Here is a 20,741-nt window from a genome sequence, read left to right as displayed (position 1 = left end):
AATAGAAGTTTTTATTGTGGATGTTTTGTACCTGTTCCACCACTATAAATGGGGTATGTAGGGGACAGGTCATTTTCTGTTAGAGTCTGCAGGTCTCCAAGTGTAGAGAAGCTACGTCTGAACTGATTGTAGATAGGACAGTGTATCATTCTCTGCTCTACAGATTATCATTCATCACCTACAGATCATAATCTCTGAGGTTTAGGATAGGACTAAGATTTGGGTTTTCTCCCTTTAATGGGGACGATGGACTTGAATATATTTTGCCTGCAGGAGAGGAAGAGAGCCAGATATTTGATCTTTGAAGAATAGGCTTCAGTAGTCATCAGTGCTGCTCATCAAATACTGTTTTGTGTGTTCATGTCCTGGGCACATGGTAATATTGTTTTCTCTGCCCTATTTGAAGATGGACATTGCCATGCCACTACCTTTTGCCTATGAAATGGGAATGGAGGTGATTTGTTTCACTTAAGGGTAGAAGCAAGAGATGCTGTGGTCTTGAACTGCCTTGGTGCCTTTGGAAATCTTTGTTGATATAGAGTATCCACAACCTAGTTCCTGACTGATCATGATGACCAGAGCTTCCCATTGACCCAAGATGGACATGTAGCATGAGCAAGAAATTAATTTTTGTTGTTGGAAGCCTCTGTGATTTAGGAGTTGTTTTTCACTCTTAGCATAATCTAACCTATCTTGACTAGCTTGGGTCTGAAGCCAGCAAAGTAGATCCTAAGATTATAATTGATCTTAGTAGCTTAGCAGTTTAATCAAAGCATAGAGTATGTGTAAGGGAACAGCAGAAAAGAAGATCTCCAGTGAGAATGGAATCTTACTGTGACACTGAATGCTATTGAGGACTAAGTTTATAGACACAATGGGATTCAGAGCTGAAGTCTCAGTAACCTGGCAGAAAGTCTGCAGAAGGAGTTGTTGCAGAGACAGGCTGGTGGCAGCAAGAGAGATTGGTCCTTGTGATCATTCAGATGAGCAGTGAAACCCTAAAGCTTGAAGAGGTGAGAGTTTGAGTTGCAGTATTTCATGATTGAATTTAGGAGACTGGTAACTTGGGTGACAGAAATGGAAGAGTCAGGAAGAGGAAGAGCAGTGATGTACTTATGGAGTAGTGAATTATCTGGATGCCTACAAATCTCACTTAGAAATACAGGATGAATGTACATAAGAATATGATGGTGGTCTTAGGCTGAAATCTTAGACTCCACTTGTCGGGAAGATCTCACACAGAGATTCTGTCCATTTCACCAAAATCACCAAGCAGAATTATCAAAGCTCTCTGGGAGGTACAGTTCAGGTTGTTTTGAAAAGTGCCTGGAAAAATTTCTCTCCAAACTCTCAAATTAATTTATTCCATAATTAATAACTTCACGATTAGAAGTTTCACCTTGCAGCTAACCTAAATCCTTGGGTTGTGGTTTTGATTTCATTTCATCTTACTTAAATACAGGAATGTCAATGGTTTTGCTATTCCATAGGCATTCTCTGTAAAGGTACATTTATTTAGGACTCACACAGCTTCTCTTCTAAAAGGGTTAGAGGCGGCTCCTAATATGTCTGCCGAGGCTTTCTTTAAAGTAGCTTTTCTCTTTCCTTCAGAGTGCACTGCCATCTGAGGTGCATGAGGAGGATTGCTTTAATGAAATAAAATGAAAGCAAAACTAATAATATGGACTATGTTGACACAATAGTAATCTGCAATGAAAAAAAGAAAAAACACTCTCCCCATATCAAGTGGATTTTTCTGACCAGAAAAAAATTCTGAACAAAATAATAAACTTTAATACCTTCAGCCTCTGAATTTTATTTCTTCTTTGCAGTGCTTTCTTCCACCATTCTTTGGTTTTAGAGCAAATCTATATACTCTAGAGTATCTTTTATGGTATGTTTATATCTCTAAAAATGTATGTATTTATATATAAATATATATTTATGCCTATATAAAACACAGGTCTATAAGAATATAGAATCTATAAGAATATGTATAAATATATATAAGAATATATATAAGAATATAGATATAAAAACAGATATAGATATAAAAATAGAATAGATGCAAAAATAAAGCATATGCCTATGCAAAAATATGTCTATATAAAAACATATATATTTGTTTTCCACTTGACCATGGAAAACTAGAGTTTAGGGAAGCATTTAATAAATTTATTGAAACCTGGTACAAATGTCTTCCACAGTACTTCAATATTAAAGGTACTGAATAAATGAGTGAGTGATTGCATAAATACCATTGCTGATTATTAGTAGGGTGTCCTCTGTTGCCTGGTTTTCTGCACTTTAATAGCGAATATAGATATTACACTGAAGGCATGGTAGCCAGCAGACAGTCAATGTAAAGGAATTTGAAAGCTCTCTGCAAAAACAAGCCTTCCTGGCAGACCAGTGGGTAGCATTTCTGATCAGTACTACCCAAAGGGACTGAGGAATCTTCATTTCCAGAACCTGCTTCAGGGGTTCTCCCCTGCTCACATTTCTCCGGTCTTTGGGGCTTTGCCAGATGCTAAGAAGTTGGCTCAGGTATACATGGTACAGCCACAGAATGGATACAGGGATAGGGTTTGTTATTATACCAGCCCTGATGAAGCTGGACCCAAGCTCCTAAGAGCTATTACTTCTTCCTGTAACCTCCATCAGCCAATGCCTCCTTTATCTCTGATCTGTTGGTCATTTGGTCCTTCCTTCCTTCATCCCAGGGTGAAGCCTGAGTCAAGCCTGAATCAAAGTGTTCTCAAAGCCCGTCCTGTTTGAGCTGCCTGTGTGCCTGCTTGTACTTCTGGGCCAGGATGTATCTCACTGCAGCCTCTGACATACCCCTGCCTATACCCCTGCCTCGCCCTCAAAATCTGCTTTTTCAGCTCTTTTTATGGATGCCACTTCTCAGATGTCCACACCCAGGAGACCTTCCTTTTCTCCTCCGTGCTGACTCCTCTTATGCAGCTCATCACTGCAGTCTAGAGAAGCCCATCATGCCACCCAGCTTTGTATCCTTTCTGCTTTCAACACCTGGGCTACAATCTTACCTTTGATGGCCAGTTGACATATAACCTTGGACAAATTATTTCATCTCCCTGACATGTAGATTCCTCATTTGTAATGTGGGGGAAAATTTCATTTTTAGTGTTATGGTGATTTAGAAGATTTAAAAAAAAAAAAAACCCAAACCAAAAAACAAGAATGTAGAGTCCTTAGAACTCAGGCACTTAGATCATTAAAACTTAAATCTCTATTCTATGTTTTAAAATCTTTCTTTCTCTAAAATGTATCTGAATTTCCTTTCATTCTTTCACCTTCCTCAAAGATACAGAAGCACTTCTTTCCTCTGAGGTCATGATCATTATAGGAACAGGCCAATCTAGGTCAGTTTCCTTCTCAAACAGGCTTTTCTAAAGAGCAATTATGGGATCCCTGGGTGGCTCAGCGGTTTAGCGCCTGCCTTTGGCCCAGGGCGCGATCCTGGAGTCCTGGGATCGAGTCCCACGTTGGGCTCCCAGCATGGAGCCTGCTTCTCCCTCCTCCTGTGTCTCTGCCTCTCTCTCTCTCTATGTCTATCATAAATGAATAAATAAATCTTTAAAAAAAAAATAAAGAGGGATCCCTGGGTAGCGCAGCGGTTTGGCGCCTGCCTTTGGCAGGGCGCGATCCTGGAGACCCGGGATCAAGTCCTACATCGGGCTCCCGGTGCCTGGAGCCTGCTTCTCCCTCTGCCTGTGTCTCTGCTTCTCTCTCTCTCTCTGTGTGACTATCATAAGTAAATAAAAAAAAATTTTTTTTTTTAAAATAAAGAGCAATTATATGGCAAGAAATCAAGATGTGGTATAGACTACAGTGCTTGCCCATGCTCATCTCATTTGGAGGAGGGTATTCATAATGAAAGAGGAATTGATTTTTCTTAAGCTGGGAATGGTGATCTGAGTTGAATATAACAGGCAATTTCTTGTACCAGTTACTGTTTGTTTTGTTTTTCAATGAGGCTTATTTCTAGCAAGGGGTTGAAACATATTTAGATACTTTCTCTATGAGCAAGTGAATGAGTTTTAGTTTTAAACTTTTTTTCCATTTCTTACCACTCTGGAACCTGGGGATGGGGGACTTGGGAGGATAGAATGTAATAAAAGAAAGTACTATGGTCAGGAAAGGATGGGAAACTCTCTTGAGTTAGTGTCACTGAATTATAGTCACAAACTATTGTAGTATCAGGTCGTATTATTCTGTTCTCTTCCATTATAAAGAGCATCAGCTGTTATGTGTAAAATCATACTGAGGGTCAGGTAGGAGAGGAACATCAAAGTATCTGGGGAAAATAGACCACAAAGGAAAACAGGCATTTCATACCACTTTACGACAAAGATGGGAGGAGATATATATGGCTACGTTCTTAAACATGGTTTATGTTCTAAGGGAAAAAAAAATCTCAATGCTCTCATGTCCACATACTCTAATTCCCCTTTTTCTGGGGAGAGAAGGATCTGAGGAACTGTAAGTAGGCAGGAGGAGCTTGTGGAATGTGAGGAACTAGCAGAGGACACAGTGTGTCTAGAGAGAAAAAAGGGAGTGAATAGTTTATACGAAGATACCCAAAAACAGACACTTTAGCAAGAAGCTTGTTTTGGGTTCTTGATATAAAACTGATCCATTTTGGGGCACCTGGGTGGCTCAATGGTTGAGCGTCCACCTTTGGCTCAGGGTGTGACCCTGGGGTCCTGGGATCGAGTTCCGCATCAGTCTCCCTGCAGGGAGCCTGCTTCTCCCTCTGCTGTGTCTCTGCCTTTCTCTCCATGTCTCTCATAAATAAATAAATAAATAAATAAATAAATAAATAAATAAATAAATAAATAAATAAAATCTTTAAAAAATCATCAGCCCTTCCTTGCAGCTCTCAATGGTAACAAGCAGATGTGAGAACAGAGGTGAAGCAGAGGTAAAGATGCCCTTGGTGAAAACACTAAGCTCCAGCTGTATACAGTCTCTCAAAATAAGCAGATCAGATTGATTTAATTAGGCACGTCCCAATTCCACTTACAAAATAAAATAAGATGGATCCATTTTATTTATTTTATTTATTTTATTTTTTATTTTTTAAAGATTCTATCTATTTATTCACGACAGACATAGAGAGAGAGAGAGAGGCAGAGACACAGGCAGAGGGAGAAGCAGGCTCCATGCAGGGAGCCTGACGCGGGACTCCATCCCGGGACTTCAGGATCATGCCCTGGGCCAAAGGCAGGTGCTAAACCGCTGAGCCATGCAGGGATCCCCAAGATGGATCCATTTTAAATTTCCAGACTATAGTTGTAGGAGAACACCCCATATGTCTCTTCTCAAATTATTTTATTTACCAATACTGCTCCTTTTGTCTTTTAACAGTGAACTCCCAGATCTTCTGTGCCTCATCCTTACAATTATATACAGTAGTGTTGAAAAGTCTGAGACCATGTGAATGAGAGACAGGAGCCTATGGCATCATCAGTCAGTGAGAAGTAGGGGCTGGAGAATCGTGTTGAGAAGGGTTCTGAAATGTATCTGTGTTCAGTGGAAAGGGTCCTGTGATCCACTAAAGCTGGGATTGGCTAATGGGGTTGTGGGGTGGGGTGGGGGAGTTGTGATGGGAGTCATCTAGGTGGTACTATCATGCTAAGAGCCTAAGCCTTTCATTATATTTGGGTGTGTGTTGGGGGGTAGGGCTCAGAGACATTAATCTATATATATGTATGATATATATGTTCAGGATCAGGAAAATAATGAATATTAAGAGGATTAAGCATCTTGAAAATGAAAAACTACCTACCTTCAAGGCATTTAGGACTGAATATGAACCTTCTTGATATCTTTTGTTAGATAGTTTATCAAAGTTGCTACACATTCGACCTAACTGGTCACCCCCAAAGCCAAACATGCAAAGAAGCCTGGAGCCCTCCTTGCCAATTTCAGAGGCCTTTCAAAGTCTATGATTATAATGACTACTTCCTCAAGGAGAAAATTTGTCTTAGTGCTTGGATGAGGGATAAAGAAGTATGAGGAAATTTTAAAGTGTTATTTACCTAGAATTAATGGATGGTTGAATTTAACTTTAGAATCTTTTAAATGGCAGCTCACTTTTTAAAAAGTTCTATTGGAGGGGGGGGGGTAGTCCAAGACAGGATTTGGACAGGGTTTTAACTAATCAGGGTTGTAGGCAGTAGTCTCGATGCTAGAATAAATAGCAAATCATAACAAATCCAACTAAGGCTTAAATTCATCAGAGCCAAGCTATGGCAACACACTTTGAGGGGATTCTGGCCACTAAACCTCTTCTGGACTTGCCTGAGAATTTACTATTAAGCATCCAGAAGTTATTTTTTGAAAATACTAATGTTTGATTATCCATTTCAAGTTCATGGTTAGCTAATAACAAAGAAAGAAGGCAAAGCTAATGGGGAGGTGAAGGGATTTGTTACCAGCTGTGGAACAAGACAAGGGAAAGAGAGATATAATGGTCCTCAGTGAGTAGCTACAGAAGCTTTGTGGCCCAAAGATGGAGTTCCCTGTCTGAAGCCTGCTCGTGACTCTGGAATGTTCAACTGGCCTTTGGACACAATAACACTGAGTAGGTGACGTAAATAAACCCTCAAGATGCCTTTTAAAAATAGAGAAGAGAAAATGTAAGAAAGTACAGGAGTGCTTTCTCTCCAACATTTCTGACAGAAGATAGGAGTTGAAAACCTCAAACAAAATGTTGCCCCAATCTCACTTGGCTAATTTTAGTTATCTTGGTTCATGGCTATGATTCATCCCTAAAGCTGTGAATTGCTGAGGAGGAAGGAGGAAAAAAAAATTGACTTAAATGTCAAAGAAGTAAGAACAAAAATATAGTTTTCTTTTTTGGGGAAATAGAATTCCAGGATATGGGATATATATTTTTTTTCTCACGAGGGACTAAATGCTTCAAACTTCTAGAGAAGTAATGATGGTCTTGAGTCAAAACATCATTAAGGAATAAAATACAGCATTGATTATAAGTCATGTCATGTTTGAATTTTTGCCTCCATAGTGTATTTCTGTTGGCTTCTTGTGTGCCTCCTTAAGAACCATTAAACTAGAACTCACCAGGAATCATCTGTAGTTGAGTATGATGGAAGCTTAATACATAGACTGTAAAGAGGAATGGAATCCCTAAGCCAGGTGAAGGAGGAATGAATGGAAACAAACATGACTGAGAAATAAGCCTGGGGAATGGGATGATAGGAAAGAGAAGAACGGCATATTTGAATGATGATCAGATGTTGTCTTGCTTGCTAAAGAATAGAGACGGTCTGGTGAAATTCCATCTTGAGTAAAGAAAAAAATGTCTAATTTATTAGGGGTCCCCTAGTAAATTGGTTGCCATTTTGAATTTCCGTAGGTTTGGAGGAAGAAAATATTCACTAACAGCTCAGCTCAGTGATTGTTTTCACTGTCTGAAGTAGCTGACTTCTCTACCAACATCTTAGCCACTATCTGTGTTAGTCTCTTTCTTAAAACTCTTAAACACTGCTGCTCTTAAAACTTCTGAGAAGTTGAAGAAATACATGATGGTTGTAAAAATAGGGCCCAGGACTTGAAAGGAATATATTATGTAGGAAGCAAAATGAAAAAGAAAGAGTTCCAATGACTTCAGAGCAAATATCCGCCACCCCCCCACCCCAGCCCTGAAGGTGTGTGGAAAGTAGCCCAAGGCATATAAATGTGAGAAGTGATTTCTGCACCTACCTTTGTACTCAGCCTCCTCAGAGCACCTCCCTCACTTTTCTTGTGCTCCACTCCTTTCGGTTCTCCTCATACCTGGGTATTACCGTGAGCAGCAGCAATCACTATGTCACATTACCCGAGACCCATGTGACTAAAGCATCCTGAGAGATCAACTAACAATACTAATGTGGTGGAAGGCACTCTGGAGGTTGCAGAGTCCCACTGCTTGCTGAGGAAACTGAGCTCTTGAAGGTCTAAATGACTTTCATGACCTAAGTATTCTCTTCTTCGGTTCTTCTGGAAGATGTTAATTAACACCAGGACTGTGTTTGCCTATTGTGGTCTCTAGTGGAGAGATATTTTAAAGTCCATAGAAGATATTTGCCACAAGTTATCCTTGGCCACCCTCATTTTAAACCACTTGGCAGACTGCCTTTATTATAAATCCAGGTTGGTTGGTTTTTTTCCCCCCTAGACTGGGTATATTTGATTTTCTGAGCCTTCGTGAGATGTGCCAATGTACAACATAACCTGTTTATATTTTTCATACCCATGATCAACTTTTACTTTGTGTGGCAGTGTTATGGGCAGAATGACATTCCCCACATAGATATATCAAAGTCCTAACTTCCAGTACCTGTGAACATGACCTTACTTGGAAATAGGGGGTTGCTGATTTAATCAAGTACAGATGAGGTCATTAGGGAGGGTTCTAATCCAATATGAGTGGTGTCATGAAAGTCAACTGTGGGAAGACACAGAAGGGAGAACGCCATGTGATGACAGAGGCAGAGATTGAAGTGCAGCAGCCAAAGAATACCAAGGATTGCCAGCACAATCAGAAGCTGGGAAGAGGGATCCCTGGGTGGCGCAGCGGTTTGGCGCCTGTCTTTGGCCCAGGGCGCGATCCTGGAGACCCGGGATCGAATCCCACGTTGGGCTCCCGGTGCATGGAGCCTGCTTCTCCCTCTGCCTGTGTCTCTGCCTCTCTCTCTCTCTCTCTCTGTGACTATCATAATTAAAAAAAAAAAAAAAAAAAAAGAAGCTGGGAAGAGGCCAGGAAGGATTGTCCTCAACACGTTTCTCAAGGAGCATGGCCCAGCTGATAACTGGATGTCAGACTTCTAGCTCCCAGAACTGTGATATTACAAGTGTTTGTTATTCTAAGGCACCCAGTTTGTGGGACTTTGTTATGGCAGTTCTAGAAAACTAATACCAGTAGTCATCAAGGGAAGGGGGAAGGGCATCTGCAAGTCGAAGGAAAGTAAGAAGAGCTTCTTTTCGAGGGTACCTGGGTGGCTCAGTGGTTGAGCATCTGCCTTTGGCTTAGGGTGTGCATCGGACTCCCCGCAGAGAGCCTGCTTCTTCCTCTGCCTGTGTCTCTGCCTCTCTCTCTGTCTCTCATGAATAAATGAATAAATAAAATCTAAAAAAAAAAAAAAAAAACTTCTTTTCTTGAGTTGGTTTACTAGTGTCATTGGTATTAATTTTTTATTGAAATGATCTGGAGAGTTTCCACATGACCTCTTGAAAAAAATTTTTTGTGAGAGGACTCTCTCTGTCTACTTATTGAAGATATAGCGTATTTTGCTATTTAAATCTTTCCTTCATAGAATAGTCCACTATTTTTCAGTGCTCTAGATTATCTAGTTTGTTTTCCTTAATCTGACAGCTTTGGCCTTTTTGTATTTTATTTATTTTGTCTTTTAATATTTTATTCTGTAACGTAAAGTAAATGCATGAATAGTAGTATGTATTTCTTCAAAATATGGGAAAAGGTACTTAAAAATCTGAATTATTCATAATATATTTTTCAAATTATGGTCCAAGTCTTGACATATTCCAAGGTTCTGATTTACTCTTCATAAATAATATTAAAAATTAAATCAGGCCTTGCTTAAACTAATCAATTTCAGTAGTTTCTTTTGCAGTCCTGTTCTCTATTTACAAATAGCACAAATGGAGGTAAGGACTACTTATATTTTTCAAAACCCAAAACTATTTTTTAAAAGATTTAATTTTTGAGTAATCTCAACACCCAATGTGAGGCTCATACTTAAAATTCTAAGTTCAAGACTCACAGCCATGTGCCCCCCAAAGCATTATTAAGGTCTTATAAATTATATGTGTTTAGTGTCCAATTTAAAAACCTATATCAAGAACCTTCACATATGACTCAATTTTTAAACATAGCTGCTTTCTATAAATTTCTCCAAGATCATCTGCCCAATTATATTACTCAATTATCTGAAAAATTCAGATTTAGTGGTTAAGAAAACATCTAAGAGTTGAGATACATAGATCTTCTCTTTGACCGGAAATCTTAATTCATTTCAGAAGCCATTCTGGATGGTTTTAAACTCTTTTTCTTGGAGTTTGGGGTTCAGTTTATGATCTCTACAGAACATACCTGGATGTCCATATCTTTGAAGGCACTAGAATACACAAGTCAGGCCCCAGGTCAAAATCAATAGGCCATCCAGTGCATTGCACTGCTCCAACTGTAGGGTGGACTCTGCCCTAGTCACTCCAGGAGTCACACTATCTGATTCTAGGTGCTAATACAAGGGGCTGGACTACAAGAAGTAGAGCACTAGAAACACTTACTTGAGTGTTGTGAGTTCTGTAAGGGATGGCTGAGTAGCCTTGAGATAGCTTTCTCTTCGTGCGGCAACTTTGGGAGAAGGCTTGGGACTTGTGTCGGAGTCACCACTGTCTTCATCTCCCATGGCTTTGATGTAGCTGCCACTCCGCATTCTTCGGCACGGGATTTCGTCGTCTTTACCACGAGGGGTGTACCCTGTCCAGTCATCCTGAGGGACCTATTCATATTGAAAACATAATTAATTTTTAATAAAATCCTATAATTTTCTTTCTTTTTTTTTTGATATGACACTGAACGTGGGTAATATAGATGAATTATCTAGAGCTTCAGACTTTCATTTTTCAATAATGGTGTTGTGTTTTACTGTAATTGATTTGAAAACATTTTAATCCATGCAAGTCCATGTCTTGATCTTTAAAACATCCTGTGTATTAGGAAAAATTAAGACCATTGGCTTTGTCATTTTTCTCATGCTAATAAGAAGAATTCTAAGAAACAATTCCAAAAAGAATGCCATTGGAAAGGAGAACAATTTTATTTGAGCTTTTCAATTATTTGTTTTCAATTATTGTTTAAAATTTAAGAATCTTTTGGTTTTATCTCCACCCTCCTCACACCTTTCATCTCTACTGTCTTGTATCAAATCTCTCTTCTTCCTGAGCCAGCTACATTGACTTCCCAATAACCTATTCTGTCCGAACCCCTCTTAATTTGTATTTAAAGCAGTCTTCAAAGGTTTCCAATGATCTCATAAAAGCTAGAGGCCTTTTCTTAGTTTAAATTTTCCTTGGCTTCTGCCACACACACTACCCCTGAAGTATTTCTCTACTTACCTGGTAGAGCTACTTATCTGAATTGTTCTTTTCCTCTTGCTCTGCTGGATCCTATTCTAAATCCTCACTTGGGGGTACCACAGAAGATAATTTTCTTAGTACACTGCCCCCCTTTTGTTTCTACAATCATTTCCTTTGAGTTCAGCAGAATACTACACTATGCTATAGAAGATTTCTTTATGACTTTCTCTTCAGTTCCACTTAGATTTTCCGCTTCAACATGGACTCAGCCTAGGATCTCATTACTCCTCCATTTAGTAAAAGAAATGCATAATGACCACTGTTTTTATCCATTAAGAAACAACAAACAGCCTATGGTGCATAGAATACTGTGCAAGGCTTAATGAAAAGAAACCAAAAAAAAAAAAAAAAAAAAAAAAGGAGGTTTCTTTTGCCCTTCACATGCTTTAACAGCAATGAGAAGACAGCATAAACACAGTTGGGAATAGTTCCAAATAAACACATCAGCAAGTTTAAGATATGGCTTCATAAATGGAACATGAACTGAAGAGAGACTAGAAAAAGTAGGAGTTATCAGTAATGGTGATGAGGAAGGAGTAGCCAGGAGGGGTTCCCTGAAACTGGCCAAGTTTCAATGAGAAAGTAAACAGGATTTAATATTTTGATGCTAACTACTTATTGATTATCCATCAAATATACTGTTTCATTATTAACATTTGACTATGCTAAGTACTTGCTTACAGGATCTTTTTTTTAATCTATGTAACAACTCTGCATAATTTTTTTCTGTATTTCTCAGATGAGACACAAGAACTCAGAGAGCTTAAGGAATTTGCCAAAGAACACACAACTAATAAAAGAACACATAATAGCACTGGTTTCTAAATGTTATAAGGCCTAGGAAGTGAGAATGAATGTTCCATTAAAAAAGCACCATAAAGGGGTGCCTAGGTGGCTTGGTCAGTTAAGCATCCGATTCTTGATTTTGGCTCAGGTCATGATCTCAGGGTTGTGAGATTGAACCCCACATCGGAACACATAAATCTCAACTATGAAGGGGCAAAGTTCCAACCTGGCAGCTCCCAGGGACTTGCTCTTGACCACTATTTAATGCTGTCTTTATTTCTGGGCTATAATCTTGGCAGCTATAGACCCAAACAACTCTAGTCCCATGTCACCTTAGTAATCCATTCCATCTGATCCATTTGCCGTTTGTTAACCATGGTAGTAACAGTGTAGAGTTTTAACCTTTTTAGCTAAAAAGCATCAAAATCACTACAGCAACAAGGAAGATTTCTTAGTGAAATTATAAATGTTTAGAACAGTCTTGTTTTCCTTCAGTTGGAAGGTGACTCATTGCAAAGATATGATCATGTTCAGAACCTCATTATTGGCTTAGCAGTTACATTTTAAAAATTAAGTTGGTACAGTTGAGGGTCATAAACGATGCATTTAGCACTTGGCCATTTCTCAGTACTGATGCACAGTTCATAAATAAGCATTGGTCTCTGGAATATGTCAGAGACTAAGGACAAACTTATATCAGGTCATATCAGTTATAAAACAAAATGTGGCAAATTTCTGTTTAGATGTTTTTCCCAAAGTTAGTTTATGCTAGAAACTTGGGTTTGCACTAGAAATAGGTTGCAACTGTTGGGAAGGGAATCAACTAGGAAGTATTTAATCTGTATATCTCTCAGTGAAACAGTTTTCAAATGATAGCAGCTAAGAAGTTGCATGGAATTTAAAAATTAATCCATTGTTCATACACTTAAGGTAGCCTACAACAAGATTACCTATAAATTAATACTGAAATCAGTTCGAATAAAAATGTAAAACAAAAGAAAATCAAGATCTTGGAGAAGAAAAAAATAATGTCGCTGAAATTGCTATGACCAAGCCCGAAGCTTTATTCTGACTCTTTTAAAGCAAAAGCAAAAGAGGAGAGAGTGACCACATAGTTTTCAAAGAAGGTATACCAATTTTTAAGGGGTCCGAGTGTGAAATGTTACTCCCTTTTTATTGGAAAGAGAGGAGAATCATGGGCCACAGCTACTACCATGATCTAGTCAAAGGTTAATGAATCTGTCTGCCTTACTTGCACAGAAAGAAAAAATGTAGGGAAATCCAGAGAAACTGTTAACCTTACAGCTGTCTGAGAAAGCCTTCAGTATGACTGGTCCTGGCAGTTTAAGGGAATAGAAGTCTTGGTAAGGAAGGAAAACTGGAACAAATAGAAAAGCAGCCTGGGCACTTGTTGATGACAGGCCAGCCAGATGTCTTGCTTGTAGGCACTAACCTTGGAGCTGGTTGGAACGAACAAATGTCAAAGGAAGAAGAATAAAATTAATATAATAAAGGCTTGATTTAACAATAGTTTTGAATTAGAAAAAAAGGATTATTTGCTCTTTAATGCATATGTTTAAGCATTAAACTCTAATAGAGAGCTTTATTTTCAATCAAACAAAATGGGGATTAGTGTACATTTTTTTATTTCAGGAATAGCCATTCTATAACTCAGACCACATGTCATAGTTCAGAAATATGGAAGACTTCTGACCAAAGAATGACCATAACCAAGTGCTATCATCTTGTAATTACAGGATGAGGATATTTTCTTAATTGAAATAGTGTATGGGCACTGAATGATGGATCATTCTAATCATAGCTATAGTCTATTCAGTTACAGAACAGGAGAAAATTAAACATAACCTAATGGGGCATGCTTGCATTTTCTGTCTCCTCCCACATCTCTTTTTGTCCGGTCTCACTCTTCCTTCACATCTGCAAGTATTTTTTGCTTGTTTCTTTTCCAGTCATGGTCTGGGTGCTGGGAATATACAGCAGTGAAGAATATAAACATGGATCTCATGCTATGGAGCATATATTCTGGAAGCAGTGAAGGAAGAGATAGATAACAGCCAAACACACACATAAATGAAGAAGGTAATTTCAGGAATCATAAATGCCATTAGGAAAATAAGATGGGGTAACAATGTGGCTGGAGGGTGAATACTTTAACCTGTTCCTCGGAGAAGCCACTAGGAAAGCAGTAATACTCCAGAGGAGATCTGTTGACCAAAGGAGCCAGCCTGGAGGAGAACTGGGAAGAGCTCCCAGGCAAAAAGATCAGTCAGTGTGGAGTCTCTAGAGTAAGAATAAGCTTGGTACATAATTAAAGCCTAGGAATGAAAATGCCAGCATGATGGGAGAGTACCCAGCAAGAGGAAGGTTATAGAAGGAGAGCCCAGAGGTGTAGGGCTAGGCTGTGGAACTGTCTTGCATGTCTGTCTCAAATCTTCCTTCCAGGCTGAACTCAGCAATTCTGAAGCTCCCTCCAACTGCTCCAGATTAAATTGATCTTTTTAATGAAACCTATAGCCTGTATCTCTATGTTAGGGGTCAGCAAACTATAGCTCATAGACTAAATCCAACTTACCATCTGTATTTGTAAATAAAATTTTATTGGCACACAGCCATGCCTATTCCTTACAACTGGCTGTGACTAATGTCCAGTTACAAGAGCCCAGGTGCATGGTTGTGTTGGTGACTGTATGGCCCCAAACCTAATCCACATTGTCCTTCTGCACACCTACTTTGCATAATCACACAATGGCATTTATATGTACCACATGTTTTATGCGCCTTTGTGTCATGCTCTCCTATTTCTGTAAGCTCACAGAAATAGGGTAAGCAGTATTGCTGGAGGGTCAGAGGTGTGAGCTCTACATCTAGACTATCTGGGTTTGAGTTCCTTCTTTGTTGTTTACTAGGTTTATGACTCAGCTTCCTTGTCTGTTTCCTACCCCATAGAGTTCTGCACGGATTAAATGAGGTAATGCCCACAAATGCATGGGGAGTGCTCAGTAAAGGTCTTTTAGCAGAGCTCTGCACTACTGTTAGCACTCAGATGCTCCCTCATGATGGATGACATTGGGTTTCCAAGACTCATGCCTGCTTCCAATTTTCTTTCTCAAAGAAAGGTAAAAAATAATTGAAATATATTAAGCAAAACATAAAGTCCTAATATACTACCTACTCCCATCATTTTAAATGAGAGTTCCCATCAGTAAGTACCCCAACTCTCTGTCCTGGGGTCTCATCTTTATTCTGCAGGGCTGAGAGGGGAGCCTGTAGCCTTTGGGCCACCAGAAGGTTGCCTGGACTCCCAGTGATTGAATCCCAAATGCCTCTTTTTGGTTCACAAAGGAGGAAACCTAGAAGGGGGAAAAAAAGCCTCCTTGGAAACTTTTGTTTGTATTGAATTTTTTATTTTTAAACCTTGACCCTAGACCTGCATATTCCAGATGTATGAGGACTGTCCAGACCAAGAGAGGAAGTCTGGGCTACATGAAAGTTCTGCTCTTTGCCGCTCTGAGTCACAGAGGTGGGGGAGAGGTTGAAAAGGTAAAGAGGGGCAAGTTTCTTACTGTTTACATTGCTATTTCTAGGACCTAGTACATTTCTAGAGAGACAATAGATTTCTGGGTAAATGTGACACTAAATGAATGAATGAATGCCCACAGCAACTTTGCTTTCACTCACTGTGTGTGTGACCTTGGATAAGTCTTTTCACCTTGATTCACTTTTCCCATCTCTAAAATGGGGATGATAATAGAAGTATAATGAATAGGAATTGTGTGTGTGTGAATGAAGTTTGTAAACTTCAAAGCACCATAAAAATCTGAGAAAAAAGTTAGAAGAAATCTGTCTCTTTGTGGCTACTTTTAAAGTAAGGCCAGCCATAAATATCTTGGGAATTAAAAAAGCAGTGACATTTTTGCTTATAATCTTCTACTCATTAAAGTAGATGTTCTAGTATAAGAATATAAATGCAAATGGAATATATGTGTTATCCTATATAAAAACATAAACATTTCATACACAAAAATGTATCTATTTCTCTTTCAGGATCTTTGAAAGTAGACTGTGTTTTGGTGCTGCCAAATTTATTACCCTTTATGTTTCCCTAAACTCAGATGAAAGAGGATCACATTCATTTTGGGAGATCTGTGAGCAAAAGCTATGATAAGCTAGGGGTCCTTATAAAAATCTTTCCCATGGAGTACCTTTGAAAGTTATATGATCCAAGAAAATACCTTCTGTTCTGAAGGTCTCAAACATTTTGCTGATTTTGGGGGTTGGTCACATCCCCACTTGGTTAATAAAGTTTTCATTTTGAATAGATAAAGTACTCTTATTTTGACTCATCTGCAGCTTTCCTCTACCATCCAAATGCCACACTCCAGAGTCTAAGATACTAATGCAAAACCCTCAGTATGTTTTTGTGCCACTAAGAAAGAAATAAATGCCACCAACTAAACTCTGACTCTCCCTAGATTATATGATTCATTCCAATATCAAAGATGCTAAAATCCAAAACATATGTCTTAGAATCAAACGCCTTTTGAAAAATATGTGCAAAAATGAAAACAAGAAATGGATGTATTCTGGGATAGTAATTATATAACTTAATGTTCATATTTAATAGTGGCCACATTAATAACAATAATTACCATTCATCAGTTCCATGCTTTTGCAAAAAAACACAAGCCCACATAATGTCTCATCATCCTTACAACTATCTTGAAGGATAAGAAGAATTATTGTAATCTCAGCTTGTCAAATAAACAAATTGAGGTCCAGAGAGCTTAGTAGTTAGCACAGGCTGACAAGTATACCCAAGATAGGATCTACTGTTTACAATCCAGGGATTTGTCCCCTCACCCCATATTCAGATATTTGCTGTCTTTGGAATAACAATTGTTATCTAAGAATACATCTTTCAGATAAGAAAAACCACTCCCTATGGTTTTAAGATCTGTCTGGAGGAAAAAAATGTTAATAAAACAAATGAAGGATTACAAGCTTTGAAGTAAAAGTCATAAGAAATACTATTTCAGACATGAGAAGGCTTACTTTGAAAAGGCTCTTCCACAGGACTTGTGGTTTCATACCCCCACTTTTGCTGGGCTGCAGTAAGGACAGTGTAGCTACATGTAGATAGAGTCAGACATTGTGTGCCAATGACGAGCTGAGAGATGATGGCTGGGAGATGAAGCCATGTGTGAGTGACTCCTGGAGAGCGGATCATCTCAAGATGGGAGGTTGGATGGTGAGGTTTGGAGGAATGAAAATGCGTGAGATTTTGGGAAATCTGAGAGCCACAAAAGGAATGCAGACCCTTAGAAAGCTGGGACAGCTGAAATGGAGCGTATGTCCTGAAATATACCAGGGGAGGCCAGTACAATTCTGTGAGCAGTTCTGAATGGCAGAGGTTTGGGAGGAAAACTGAGGCATCTAAGGCTGAGGTGGGGTTTAAATCAAAGTTCTAATTTGTCAGGAACCAAAGAAGCTGGGAAAAATAAAGTAGGCATTTGATTGATGAGGTAGAAATAAAGACAATATAGCAAGTGAGAACAGTGATTAAAATGGTGGATGTCAATAACAGGTTGCTATTTGCAAGGCTGCTCCCCAGTAGCTGCTGATCTCTTCAACCATTGAGTGTTTCTATTAAAGCAACCAGGGGGCTTGGCTATGGCTTGAGGGGATCAACCTACTTGGTCTTACTTGAGCTAGATAAAGAAGAATAAATGTGAGGAGGAAAAACTGTATTTATGAAAGGAGAGCTAGTGATCTGATATTTATAGAATAATCTGACATTTGTGGAATAACCTCAGAGGGCTGGAAGAGATACCTATGTTACTTTACTACTTCCAGCAGTCCTAGGAGTCTTATGTAAGATGGGCATTACTATGTCCATTTTACTGCTGCAAAGCAGACTCAAAAAGCAGAAATGACGCTCTCCAGGTCATAATAATGAGTAGGAGTCTGGCTTTGTCTGACATCAAAGCTTAAATATCATCCTGCCTCTAATGAATGTATATTGATTGAGTGACTAAACAAATAAAGGGGGGGGGGAAGGAGTGCATGCTCCCACACAGCTGTACTTTATATTTAAAATAAGCATAAAATGGAACTAATGAAATAAGCAGAAATATTATCTTGTCACTAATTACTAGTACTGATGAAGAGGGTTTAAACTAATAAATACTTAAAATAATTAAGAAGTAAAACAGCATTAGCTGTCTCACTGTCTCACAGTGCCCTTACCAACTGCTATTGTGAGCCAGTGCTTAAACACAAATGGACAGTTTTGGGAGGACTGGAAACCCTGCAGGACAACCACACCTTTTAAGGATGGCTGTGGGGGGCTGCATGCACCCCGGTGGTGAGAAGGCTTCACCCTGGATTTCAGAATGCCTGCCTAACCTGTTTACAGGAATGGCGTGAATGTCTCTGCCTTCTAAGCACTTTTAGCGAGCTCTCAGATTCCCTACTCACTCGGGTCCTTTGCATCTTCTTTACAGCTGGGAGAACTGCTTTTCTGCTCCACACAGCTTTCAACTTGACAAATGCGACTTGGCATAAATGTCCCTGTAGCCTTTTAAGCTTGCTCTTCTCATAGCAAAAGCAGAAAAAAAGGAGCAAGAATAGGAAAAGGACAATTAACACGATGTGCAGATCCCCAGGTCTGATTGGTGTTTTGCAATCAGATTTCCCTGGCAACCACCCTTTCTAACTCCCCATGAAGCCCAGAGGGGGTGCGAAACTTAATTTGCTTCAGATGGATGAAAAATGACCTTTGAAGGACAAGAGCGAATACCTACCTCTTTTTAAATAGGGCTTAGATCCTTTGCTACATCTCCCTCCAAAGAAAAAAATTTAAACACTCTTAAACAAAACTTTGTAAACAGCACGGCGCAATAGTGACTCCATCACTATGACCCTATGGGACTATTCTCACCCACAAACATTTATAGGTATCTACAGGGTACCTAACACAATAGTACTGGGTAAATACTCCGAAAGCAGTTTATAGAACACAGTCTCTGGTCTCAAAGGTGTTTACAAGTTTTAAGTGATTGGGCAAATTTAGGGGATAGATGAAGGAAAGGGAAAAGTAGATTTAAAGCAAGTGAAGCTGAGTGGAGTATTTCAGTACCTTTGAATCACTTACTGAGTTTGTACTTTGTTCTTCAAAATCTTCCCTGATGGTAAAACTGTTCCTTAGGAGTTGAATGTCTATGTGTGAAGTGCATGGATACCATTGAGAAAAGGCATTATGGGAGAAATGCAAGGGGCAAGATTTGTGACCCCTTAATGGAGGGGAGGGATCCATGAGCTTTTGGGGCTGGTAGAAAATGTTAGGAGAGGTGACAGCTGATGACAAAGGGACTGCTGTTGGGAAGGTGCCCTGTGATTCCGCATCAAGAGGTAGCTACTAAGATATCACATTCTGGTATAATGTGAGGATAGGGGAGGAAAATTAATTTTCTTCATTGTCTACCCTACATTTTGATTGTAGTGGGCGTTTGTGAGTTTTGTGACCCTGATTCTAATTCTGGTTCTTGTAGTCACATCTTCATGATTTGGGTCTGGAGAACCCTTCCTCCCCAGAAGGGTTGAGGTCCATGCATCTCAGGAGCAGCATAAGAGTTGGCTTAGCCAATCAGCACATCACATTCCCCAGGCGCCTGGCTCGGGTCAGGGCTGAGCATATGATCTAAGCCTGCTTGGTAGGCAAGAATCTCTACCCTTGCTTGGAACACTGGGTTAAAGATATTTCCTTTTTCAGTCAGAACATCCATAGGGAAGAAATTGGCCTTAGGACTTACTGCTAGCCTTTTCATAATCCCAACACACAAACATTATCTCATTCAATACAAAACCCTATGTTGTTATTAATCCCATTGCAAAGATGAGAAAATTGAGACTTAGTGCTATTAAATAACTTACAGTAAATTGTGCAGTTAGTAAATCATTTATAATTGAAGGGCAGGTTTATTTCAAATTTCTATGTTATATTATTCTGTCTGTGTTTCAAAACTTAGCAATTTTCCATTAAATATAAAACTCAAACATTAAGTTACGAGTAGCTACAATGCTGTAACATTTTGACGACTGTAACAAGAAAGGAGGGTTAGATGCTTGGAAGAACCACAGAACACCCATCATCCAGCAGTTACAGTTGGCTACAAATTTTATATACAAGCAAGATCATAAACATCTTAAAAATTGCAAGATTAAAAACCACAGAGGTTTAGGTCTGTAGTAAGTATCTTACATTTATTTCCATTGACAATGATAAGCTAATTTAGAGACTTTCTTAGTTTTTAATGCAACTTGTTCATTCCTCGCATGTCTTTCTGGCATATTTGAGGCATATCTGTTTGCTTGCAATGGCTAGGTGAGCCATCGTCGCTGTAGTCATGCATGGTGGCATCTGTCCACTATATCCCCTGTGGTTTGTAGCTATAATTCCAGAAGTTAAATTCCCTGAGGCAAATTTGAATTCTGTGTCTTGTGTTCAAAAGCAGAAATGTAGGTAGTTTAGTGATCTTCCTGAAGTCAACTGAAGCCCAAATGTAGAAACATCATTCATCAAAACTAAACATTGGTGTGGACTAAAATCTTCTAAATCTCTCAGCAGTTCAGAGACCCTGCTACTTGTCAATGTTTATAGATATGGATCTCTAGCCTCAGAACTTAAAGTCTGATAAGCTTAGAACAGCTAGTTTGCATCAAATCAATCATCTCTAGTATTA

The 20,741-nt window shown here is 39.1% G+C and overlaps 1 protein-coding gene across 23 annotated transcripts in view; it reads right to left on the bottom strand.

Annotated features, from left to right (window-relative positions):
- Positions 1 to 20,741, bottom strand: part of DLGAP1 (DLG associated protein 1) — an 867,925-nt gene that overhangs the window by 251,544 nt on the left and 595,640 nt on the right. For 17 of the 23 annotated variants that reach the window (XM_072734994.1, XM_072734998.1, XM_072734996.1 and 14 more), the window contains one exon: positions 10,342 to 10,556. In XM_072734994.1, the coding sequence (XP_072591095.1) occupies positions 10,342 to 10,556 (215 nt within the window). Of the gene's footprint in view, positions 1 to 10,341; positions 10,557 to 18,477; positions 18,592 to 20,741 lie in introns of those variants that run through there. The other 6 variants (XM_072735014.1, XM_072735016.1, XM_072735015.1 and 3 more) reach the window with 2 other exon arrangements.

The sequence above is a fragment of the Vulpes vulpes genome, chromosome 13, assembly GCF_048418805.1.
Source record: "Vulpes vulpes isolate BD-2025 chromosome 13, VulVul3, whole genome shotgun sequence".
In the NCBI taxonomy this organism is placed as follows: domain Eukaryota; kingdom Metazoa; phylum Chordata; class Mammalia; order Carnivora; family Canidae; genus Vulpes; species Vulpes vulpes.
This window is presented reverse-complemented; position numbering and strand designations above follow the sequence as displayed.